Source organism: Athene cunicularia, unplaced genomic scaffold (assembly GCF_003259725.1).
Source record: "Athene cunicularia isolate RWA unplaced genomic scaffold, athCun1 SCF_47, whole genome shotgun sequence".
Classification (NCBI taxonomy): Eukaryota; Metazoa; Chordata; class Aves; order Strigiformes; family Strigidae; genus Athene; species Athene cunicularia.
The window spans coordinates 40,490-51,584 of record NW_020799476.1 but is presented as its reverse complement, the minus strand read 5'-3'; the positions used below and the strand labels follow the sequence as shown (position 1 = coordinate 51,584).

The window sequence follows — 11,095 nt, the reverse complement described above, 5'->3', positions numbered from 1 at the left end:
AAAAAAAAAAAAAAAAAAAAAAAAAAAAAAAAAAAAAGGTGACAGGAGCTTGAGAGGAAGGCTGAAAGGGGACTCCCTCGGGTTCAGTGTCTGCTGAGCACTGGCACGGGGGAGTCTCCTTTCCTCGTGTCCGCTGGACTCGTCACACAGATAAAGAGAGAGAAGCAGAGAGACGGTTTTCTGCTGCGTGTGCTGGAGGGCTCGGGCGCGCAGGCGGACCCCGGCAAGGACAGGGATAGTCTCAGACTAAGCTCTGGGTCTTCACCTGCATTTCCAGCCTCCCTGCTCCCACTTTGGTGGCTCTAGGGCACCCTGGCCACCTTCAGAAGGTAAATTAGGTGGAATTCAGCCCAAAGCAAAGCCCCAACCACCAGATCCACAGGGAAGTGACCCCGGGGGACGTGGGGGAAGAGAGGGGCAGTTTGTTCTCTGGGGGAGGGCAGGCACCAGCAGATACCAGGTCGGTCTGCTCCCGATGCCTTGAATTATAACAAAAAGAAAAAAAAAAAAGGCTGATGCTTCAAATTCAGTTTGGCTTCAGCTCCATCTCCTAAAAGTGTTACCAAGCAACAAGGCACCATAAAGCTGAGCAATGTCCCCCTTCTTAAATGTGCTGCAGCAGCTGTCCAAGTTTTGGTAGTCCCTGCCTCAACATCTGGGAGGAGGTCCTTCCCTAGAATACATCCCCCACTTTTAGCCTCAAAACATCAGTTTTTTGCTTTGGACACAATACAAAAGCCACGTGGTCCTTGAGAGGCCATGGAGGAAGGACGGAGTCGTGGCTGAACATTTTTGCTCCACATCCAGTGACTTTAAGTTGATTTTGCTAAGCTGTGCTGCCAGAGGTTCGCAGGAGGCTCAGGGAGGGAAGGGGCCTTGTCGCTGCGACCTGCAGCCCCGTCTCTCCTCTTTTGGGGCGCAGAAGCACCCCAAAAGGGGGGCAGTCCCCTCCTCTCCCCGCCGAGCAGACGGGCTCCCAGCACAGCTGCCAAAGGAGCACCTGTACATTCATCGGGAGGCTGCTGTGAGCAGAGGGCACGGGGCGAAGGGACAAGGGGAAGGGGAAGGGGTGAGAGAAGGAGGAACAACGGGGAAAGGAGCATGAGAGTGGCACAAAAAAGCGGGGTGCTGCTGAGGAGAGCACAGGGTGCCGGGAGCAGCAGGGGCAGGAAGCCCACGGCCACAGGAGGAGGCGGCAGGCAGGGTTGGGTAAGGCAGCAGCAACGGTCCAGCTTAGTTGCCCTGTCTTGGGGAAAATGCCCAAATCTCAGCTCCTTTCCTGGGAGGGAGCTGCCTGGTAGCCCCTCAGAGGACCTCCACCCTGAGAGGGGAAGGTGCAGGAGAGCGTCGCAGCACAACCTGAGCTCTCAGCTACGGGGGCAAAGCTGCAGCACCATGAGCGAGGAGCTGCTGAGCTGAAGCAGCCGCCTTCCCACTCAGGCTCTGTTCCCGTGCCTGCACCAGAACTGGGGCGACAGAAACCATTAGGGCTGCTAGAAAAAAAAAAATAATTAAAAAAAAAAAAAATCATAAAAATCATGCTCCTCTGCAAGCAGAGAAACCCATGGGTTTGGGAACGATACCACATCCTCCCCACCCCAGGAGCGGGCAGCAATATTTACACATTTCTCCCTTGTGAACTATTTAATCTAGGCAAGGCAATCCCTGACCGAGCCCTCTCCTGAGCCTGCAGGAAATACCCAGCGCTGGTAGGAAGGGGAAAGCAGGCTGGTGAGGTGCCAGCATTCAAAGGCTGGCGGTAGGAAAGGATTAAAACACTAGATTACAGGATTCCCTCTGGGGACACATGTTACTATGATAACTCATTCCCTGACCATCAGCCAATCTCCCTGCCCCTGCGAGTTGAGAGCAGGCAGCTCGCTCGCAGCACACTCCTAGGAGAGAGCAGTTGGCTGCTCAGAGAGGGAGCAAAGTTATTTGCCAGCAAGCACGGAAAAGAAACCTCCAACATCAGATCAAAACCAGGGGGCTGAGCAAAGCCTTAAGATGAAAAATACAGGTCTGGAAGAATCTCCTTCCTTTAACTAAATTTAAGCTTCCTCAGCTTGGGATTCACAACTTTATAGGGTCAAAATTGGAGAGGGTTTTGTTTAATGAAGAAGCAGCAAGCAGGTGTGTTTACTATTACGCTCATATAGGCCATCACACAGCAGCAGCAGGGAGGTGAGGCAGAGGATGCTCAACATGCAGCGTTAGAAGGGAAATAAATGATAAAAATTGCTGCAGAAACATACAATGAAGCAATACACATGCTTTAGGCAGGGTGCTGTTTGTTGTCTTTTTTTTTTTTTCTTCTTCCCTTCCTCAAGGCTACACAGGGACATCTTGGAAGGCTCTCCACATCCCCACCTACATTTCTGCTTTTTCCTATTTCTGAATCCTTCCTCCCCGTGGGCCTGAAGCATCTCTCGGGTCCCCTGGCACCCTGAAACACGCCTACGGGAACTGACGGAATGGTTTTTGGGGCAGCTGAGGGGCCAGGTATGAAACGGCAAAGGGGAGGATGGGCTGTACTCACCGGTCTGCAGGGTCTGCCTCCCCCCTGAGAGCACCCCCAGGGGCAGTGTACCTGTGGGAGTCAGGCCTTTGAGAGTCAGCACGCTCTCGCTCTCCTCTCTGCAAAGAAAAGGCAACGCAGCTGGTTACTGAGAGATGGACACGACGGTTGCTTTGGTCCATGCGACTGTTAGCGGCGAATGGCATGGAAACCAGAGTCTGCCCCGTGCTGACCACGGACCTGCTGGGCCTCCTGAACATGGGCCCTCTGCTCCCTCAGCCACGACACACCAGCTACGGCTCAGCAAATGCAGCCAGGGAGGGTTAAATATACCTCAGCAGCAGCGTTTCTGCAGGCTGGGGCAGGGTCTGGAGCACAGGTCTGCTGGGGAGCAGCTGGGGGAACTGGGGGGGTTCAGTCTGGAGGAGGCTGAGGGGAGACCTCCTGGCCCTCTGCAATTCCCTGCCAGGAGTCTCTGGAGCCAAGGCCCCAGCGCCAGGCCCCGAGGGAATGGCCTCAAGCTGCCCAGGGCAGGGTCAGGCTGGCTCTGAGGAAGGATTTCTGTGCAGAAGGGGCTGTTGGGCGTTGGAATGGGCTGCCCAGGGCAGGGGGGAGTCCCCGGGATCCCTGGAGGGGTTGAAGAGTCGGGCTGAGCCAGCGCTGAGGGATCTGGGGGAGTTGGGAACGGTCAGGGGGAGGTTCATGGTTGGGCTGGAGGAGCCTCAGGGTCTTTTCCAACCTGGATGATTCAGGGATTCTGTAAAAGGTGCCGGTGCTTGAGATGGAGGTTTCTGAGAGAGTCAGCCCGCCTGGCACGCAGAAACCACCACCTCAAGCCTCTGCCAGCCGCTCTGAAGCAAGAGACTCGTAAGGTTTTGGGGTTTTTTTCCGTTTTTCCTCCACAGGACTCTGCCTGCCTGGTGCACCCTGACCAATGTCACCCATTACCCAGACCCCAAATCACCAGCTGCTTCCTTACCGCAGAACCGAGAAGACACGTGCCATCTTCCCAATGGCTCTAATCTTATTCCTGATGATCTCTTTACGGACTGTTGTCCCACCTTAGGGAGAGAAAAAAAAAAAACCAAAAACAGCAGCATGTTTAAGGTTTCCTGCTTTCCAGGCACAGGTGATGTCAGTATGAAACACCTGCCTGACTCCAGGAAAAGAAATCATGGTTTACAGATTCACAGCTACACTCTTGAGAGAACAGTGCTGAGAGGGATGGCGGTCGGGATGGCAGCAAGAAGGGCAACACCAACGAGATGACACACGGACTTAAAAAAAGGTCTAAAGAGAGTAGAACCACCAAAGGAAACGGATCGGGTAGGTCTCGTTCGAAGCTCACCAGGTTTGATCACACTACACAGGATGTAACACAAATGACTCAGCCATGTAGACACAGTTTTGCAAGGCAGAACACTGACGAATCTGACTGCGGATGAACACTGCAGACACCGGGCTGTGCTCGCCGCAGGGAGGAGTGTCACGCAAGCATCAGCTTTGGCATCCAACACGCACAGTGAACGGCTGGCCGGAGCCTTGCAACTCTGCTTTGACCCCACACAAACACAAAGTGAGATATGTGAACTCCCCTTCCGCTATACGGACCGAACAGGAGAGAAAAGCATGGAGGGTAACTGAAAACAAACAAAAAATCAAAGTAAAAGAGGTAACAAATACATCTCCTCTCAGCTGAGATTCCTCACATGGCCCAACTACACATTAGGACAGTACAAGCCAAACCGGAGGTCTAACATGCACCGATGGCTCAGCCATGCACTAAGTGGCTGCATTCAGAAGTCAGATAGAAACGTGACCCCGTTTCTCAAGTTCCTGGAGGAACGCAGAAGGGTTAAAAAACACACGGAGCTTATGTTAAAACTGAAAGGGGATGAAGAGACTGCCCAACTAGTCAGCTATTCAAATCCACTCCAAGGAATCTGGTGGCACAGGCAGTGAAAATTAAGCTTGTAGCAAATTCTAGCTGGGTACCTTTCTGATAGCTTGAAATGTAGTGATCTTCAGGGAGAGGAGACACCAAGAAACAAGTAGATGAAGACAGAGATAGAAGAAACAAATTTAATTTTCATGGGAGGGAGAAAGAAAAAAAACCAAAAACGAAATGCAATGGGAGAAGCGGGTTAAAGTCTCAACCTGTTGACCGAAGCAGCGGCACCTTGTTGTACCACAAGGGTGTTCTGCTTCTCTGCGGGACTGACCGTCCTCCGCCCCACACAGACCCGTCCAGGCAGCTCCCCCGGCCCCCCGCCATGCCCCCAGCCCCACAGCTGTGCCTCAGCTTCCTCTAGTCACCACCTCACTCTCCACCCCACCACCCCAATACAGAAACTGCAGATCAGCTCAGCAGCTGATTTGCCCCTTTCCTGCATAGGTTCAAGCCGGGGCCAAAACCCATGTTCTGTTGGGTTTTTTTGGGGGGGAGGTGGGGGGTGACACAAGAAGCCACTTTACAAAGCAGTTCACTGCAACAGATGAGAAGACTGGGTAGATATTTTGGTGCAGAAAATTTTGAATTGGGGGAAAAAATAACCACTTGGGAAGCAGTCTCTGTAAGGAGCAGGAAACCATTCTCCAGAGTAGCTGGCAAGAAGCGTCTGTCGCAGTGAATATAATTTAATTTCTCTGTGACTGAACAGCAAAGGGAAAAAAAAAAAAATGTTCCCTACCCAGAACTGCACAAGGGTTGGCCAAAAAGGAACTGGAGACCCTGGCTGGGCATCCAGCTATAAATCAAGCACTGATATGCACTTGCCCCACCTTCACCCCCCCATGTTACCAGGTCGGTCGTAACAGCGTTTTTTTTACCTTCCAATGTCTCATCACCATCTGAAATCAACTCATCATCGGAGCATATGTTGAGGATGTTAACGAGCATTTCTGTGACTGTAAGAAGTACAGACAGGAAGATTAGCGAGGCCTGGTGCACGCATTTGGCAGACAGAGGTATTTGGAGGACGAGCTGGACAAGCAAACCGTTTCAAGGTCATTTATACTCTGGAAGTGGAAGCCCAAAGATACTTTTAGCTGCAAACTGCTGGTACCTCGCAGCAGTACCCGGAGCAGACGACATACTTTACACCTTCTGCCAAGGAGGTGGATGCAGTCCAAGCACATCACAGATGAAACAGCCGTGGGGAGCGGGGTGCCAACACTCAAGCAGAACAGTCTGGGCTCGCTGAAGGTCCCACCTCCCCACCCCGACCTGCACAACGGGCCACCTGGCTCCAAGAACATCAAATTTTGGGATGGGGGAATTCAACCTTTGGGTCTTCAAAGTCAAAAGAAAAACCAAAACAACCCTTTGGCACTTCAGACCTTGAAGTCACACTCCAAACGTACAAGGCCGGGGTGGATTTTAAACTCACCGGGAGATGTAAAAACCTTTTTGCTGAAAAGCTGAGGCAAAGTCTTGGTCATATTTTAAGCTGCCTCGCCTCCTTCAGAAGGAAATGAGCCTTTAAACTGAAGTGAATGCTTCCTTTTTGGTGGGCCACAAGCCAACAGGAGATTTTAATTTCTCTGTCGCCAACCCAGAGCAAGAGAAATGGCTCCAAATTCTGAGATGGGGCTGCACCACCCAAGATCAACTTCATCAGCAATGCAGAAATAGCAAGGAAGGGTCGTTTTATGAGTAAAAACTTGCTAAAATGGGTATCAGCAATTATTTTCATAAGAACTTTACCGATTAATATGCAGATCTCCTTGAACCTGAACTGCTTTCCGGTGCTATCTGGCGTTAATGAGTTACAACACTCTCCCAGCACATTTAGCAGCCTGTGGGACAGGTTTCTAACACTCGGGGTACCACAACCAGTCGCTAGGCAACTCGTAACAGGAATTCAAGTATCTCTTACCCTTTTCCCCTACAAAAGGCAAAGACCATGTGAAGACATCCATGAAGTTTGGAAGCCAGTAGGGATGAGGGGAACAGTTGAACTGCCTGATGTTCATGACGTTGTTTTCATATTTCAGTACAGCAGCTGGGAGAGAAAAAGGAAAGACAACACATGTCCAGAGACACTGTCAACTTCTGGGAGTTGTACCTATGCTAAGGAAACTTCATTATCGACAGGACTCATGCAGAATCAAACTACTAGCTCCCCAAAATGAGAAGGCTTAAGCAACATTTTTTCAGTTTACTCGTCACTAAAGCTCTAGTGAAGGTCAATTTAACAAAGCTGTTAAAATTCACACAAATCAGAAGCGACAAGCACAGAGCCAAGACCCAAAGCGAGGGGTAGGAAAACCCACAGCTGAGGAAAGTTCCCCACCCTACTCATATGGTTTCGGGGGCACAGGGAAGTCAAAAGCTTGCCTACACTAGCAGCTTCTCTTTCATGGCAGCGTTCATCAACAGCACTCAGTTGTCATGTGGCTGGAAACAAAAGCATTATTCTAGGCTTTATAGCTTGACAGCTAATTGCTACAGTAATATATTAAGTCTCTGAGTCGGAGAACCCAGCCACTTCCAGCTCCCCAGCTGCCACCAGTTTAGCATATAAAGCTCTTTTTCATTTCAGGCATAAGAATGCAACCAGAGGAGAGGACAGAGCGGGCAAGGGAAGATGGAGAGGGGTTTCCTAAGTGCACGAGGGCAGCAGCAGAGCCCTGGCTTTGCCAGCCTTACCCTTGTTGTTATAGACATCTAGGTAATTTGGTGCAGAGAAGATTGTGATTAATGAGGGAAAGCCTGTTGTCTGGCTCTTCCTGTACATTCGGTACCTGAAAAACAGGTCAAGTGTTAAACACACTGGTCTGGCTAAGGAGAGCATGAATGCAGAGGGAGCCTGCTGAGCTACGAGGCTGTAGCACCTACCCAGCGTCCTGGGCTTCGTGAGCTCGGATTACAGATAACAAACTATTGTTCTGCAAAAATTCACAAACTGCAGGATAACTGGAAAACAAAAAGTGAGTAGACGTTAGCACGTAGCAAAGGAGAACAGGCAGCACCCATGGCCTTGGTTTCAGGCACCAGCCACTGGCAGCACCCATTTGGTTTGTGTCCAGCATCCCCAAACAAGGCCAGTATATATTACATCATTCAAAAATTAATTGCAAAGCATTCTGTTAAACAGATCCCTGGTGCCAAGTCCTCCCTATCAGTCGGCCCACAAGTGGTCTGTCAGCACAAACGCTTCTCTTTTAGACAGGAAAAGATTATTTCCTAGAGCTCCTGGTACTGTCCAATGCCTGAAAACCACTCAAAAGGCACCCTGCCAGCTAAAAGAAGCATCTCTGCTGTCCAATATCACAATCTCATAGAGCAACATATCCAAAGAGAGCTCAATATTACAGGAGGTGTAAAAACAAACAAGATTTTGTGCATTAGAGCCAACTGAAGGCTATTTCAGAGCCAGGTATGCCGTGAAGTTCCAGAGTGATCTGAACAGCAACTTATCTCCCCACATGCCTTAGAGTAAGGGGAGAGAAAAAGCTCCAGTCCATCAGAGCCCCCTAAAACACCACTTACCTGTAGAAATAGGAGCAGCCTCGAACAGTGTTGTGGGCAAAATGCTCCAGCGTTTTCTCACTGCCGTAATCCTCTGATGGATCGGACCAGAGCAGGTCACACATTGGACCAAAGGCTGGAGGCTCCTTAAACCTGTCTAACTGAAAAACGGACACAAACTCAGGACAACGCTGGTGAAAGCTGCCACGGTGACACACACTCACGGTGTGGGCAGGCAGAGCACAGGAGCCTCCACCTGGAGCTCCAACACAAGCAGGTCATTAACCACACTATTAATTGTAAGCCAAGGGAAAGGACCACGGAGATTACTTACTTTCCTAATGTCATCTAGACACGTGATTTCTGGAGACAGTCCTCCGTGAACACACAGAAATTGCTGGTTTAAGAGGGCAGCAAGAGGAAGACAGTCAAATGTATCCATACACGCATCATACACTCGCTCCGAATACTTGATTCGACCTGGAAAGATGGGGGCCAGGGGGAGGAAGAGAGGGAAGAGTTGAATTCATTTACTCAACAAAGACTGCGCAGGCTGAGGGCAGAGCTGCTTTTCTTTTTTTTAAAAAAAACTTTTTTTTTTTTTTTTTTAAAGGGCAAGTCATTCACACATCCAAGCCTACACGATACAAGAAGCATCAAGCAAACCTCTGATCAGCCAAAGTGCTGCTAAATAATGTTCAAGGAACTGAACTCCTAAGGTGATATGGAAACTGTGGGCCACCAAGTCAAACTTTGCACCTGCGTATTAGGGAAAATGCTGACTTGGAAACGCTCGCTGGACACGTGGATGAAAAAAAGCTTCCCAGTAATCCGGACATGGTCAAGAATATTCATCTCCCTTCAAGCTGTTTTTTTAGAACACCTGCACTAATATGAACACAGAAAAGAGGTCTTGTCACTGTCAGAGAGAACTTGGGATACTAATAAAGCCATTGCATTGTTTTCCTACACTAATACTGCACCTCTAGCCTCAAAAAGTCTTCCCAGCCTCAGCTGCTAGGCAGATTATACAGTGGGAAATGCAGCAGCTGTTTAATTTGGCACAGCAATATTACACAACCATTTAAGAGAGGAATTGCCTTTTTGGCTGGACACGAGTGCTTCGAGTCAGACTGTGACCAAGGTGCCTGTGGTCAAATGAGTTTTCACGAGGGATCTTTCGGGGCTACAAGCGATCGCAATCTCTGCTGGGTGCCTCATCTTAGCAGAGGTGAAGAGGGTGTTTCGATACGTTAAACAGATACCACGGCCTTTCCAAAAGCAGCTTAGCTCTTACAGCAAGCCTCCGAGCATGCTCAGAAATCTCTCCTCAAGGCTTCCCGTTAGGAGAGCGAGCAGGAGCAGAGATCACCCCGCGCCCAGCGCGTGGCTCCGTGCACCTGCAGCCCCTCCGCGGGGCAGCGACATGGTAACATGGCCCCGTCTTCCAGAAAGCCCTGTTACTGCTAAAAAACCTGCCTCTGAAGCCCAAAAAAAGGCCATGAATGGAAAGTTTATCTTTCCTCCAGCTTTATTCCAGAGATACTAACAGGTTTTTTCAGTTGCACGCTACCATTTAGGAAGTGGAAAGGCAGCATCTTCTGTTTTCCAAAGGGGAAAAAATAAAAACCCATCACCTCTGGCTCTCTGGTTCAAACTGAGCCCAGCTCAACGGGCGCTCATCTATCACCATCTGATGGCTCCAGTATCCAGCAGAGAGCTGGCTGGTGGTTTCCAACTCATTTCTGAGTAAACAGATGCCAGTATCTCGGTACCCATCAGCCTTACCCTGTCCGGCAGCATCCAGGACTGCAGATTGGACTTGGGCCTTGCCCGAAACTACTCCTTGAGGTCGGGTTCTTGAGCAACTATCCCCTAATTGAGAGCTGCACGTTGCTGGTGTATACTTTTTTTATTGCTTGGAGGAATGACTGTCATCCTCAGGGGAGAGGGGTCAATTCCCCGACCTTTCATCATCGTTGGTTTAAAAATATGTAAATGCTGCACAAAACTATCTTTAACTCAACTAAAACGATCTTAAAGGTAATGATTCTCTCTAGTGCAAACACTGAGGAACAAATCCTTTATTTGCTTCCAATTGTAATCACTGATCCCAGCTGCACAATCTGGAGCTGAAAGTCATTTGGCAGTAATTATATGTTGCTGGGCCTGAAAGTCGGGGGGGGGGGGCTGGCTCATCAGCGAGACGGGGAAGATGCATTCGCATTTCTTCCATCCACGCTCATTCTTTGTAACCAGAAGGCCACATCAACATGCACTCAGTACTTTACAGACTTATATATTTCTTTGGTTTGGGGGGTTTTTTCTTAATCAGGAGCTGAAACAGGAGAAGAGCTGCGTACGCAGGAAAAAAGGATGACAGGTTTTTACAGCTCCCAAGCTCACTGATACCACTCTTAGCAGGCACAAAAATTAAGACCCAACACCTGGTCAAAACACATTGATGTATTTCAATCCTCCTTACACCGCTGATACTTACATTCCTGCTTAAAGGTGAAGTATTCTGTGAGGTGCCTGCACTCATGGTTCCCTCGAAGGAGGAACAATGTTTTGGGATGATTTATCTTTAAACTCCATAAATACAGCACGCACTGCAAGAAAGGGAAGAGGAGATGGCATGTAATAAAAACCTTTTATAGGGCACTAATCATCCGTAGACTTCACTAAGTGTTTCTGGGAAGACACCCAACAAGCTGAATTCAAAGTGGAACCCTGATAGAAACCCAGCTCCATAATCGGCAGTAGATCTTATCTTGGCCAACTTCACCAGTGGGGGAAAGCCACACTGAGCATTTCTCTATATTAGGCCTGAGCTGGAGAAGTGACAAATGAGATCGCATTCAACTGAAACCGGCTCTGGGCTGGGTGGGGGCAGCTTTTCCTTCCAGCAGAAACCAAAGCAAAAAGCACCCATTTTCAGAGCAGCAAAGCAAAACCAGCTGCGCAGCGAGATGTGGGCTCCAGATGTCCCAGGGCAATCGAAACCAGAGGCCGTCAAGTACAGCAGACAGCCATCTTGCTAGACATTTTATCAAGTGCATGAAACAGTAGAAAAATTAAACTTGAGCTTCCCCACTGACTCC

At 49.5% G+C, this 11,095-nt stretch overlaps 1 protein-coding gene across 4 annotated transcripts in view; it reads right to left on the bottom strand.

Annotated features, from left to right (window-relative positions):
• PPP3CC (protein phosphatase 3 catalytic subunit gamma) overlaps positions 1-11,095 on the bottom strand; it is a 24,689-nt gene that overhangs the window by 2,534 nt on the left and 11,060 nt on the right. For 2 of the 4 annotated variants that reach the window (XM_026867467.1, XM_026867469.1), the window contains exons 4-13: positions 10,492-10,603; positions 8,326-8,471; positions 8,013-8,152; positions 7,359-7,436; positions 7,170-7,264; positions 6,397-6,522; positions 5,348-5,425; positions 4,514-4,540; positions 3,498-3,579; positions 2,540-2,637 (exon numbers count right to left, since the gene is read on the bottom strand). In XM_026867467.1, coding sequence (XP_026723268.1) covers positions 2,540-2,637; positions 3,498-3,579; positions 4,514-4,540; positions 5,348-5,425; positions 6,397-6,522; positions 7,170-7,264; positions 7,359-7,436; positions 8,013-8,152; positions 8,326-8,471; positions 10,492-10,603 — 982 coding nt within the window. The remainder of the gene's footprint in view (positions 1-2,539; positions 2,638-3,497; positions 3,580-4,513; positions 4,541-5,347; positions 5,426-6,396; positions 6,523-7,169; positions 7,265-7,358; positions 7,437-8,012; positions 8,153-8,325; positions 8,472-10,491; positions 10,604-11,095) is intronic. The other 2 variants (XM_026867468.1, XM_026867470.1) reach the window with 1 other exon arrangement.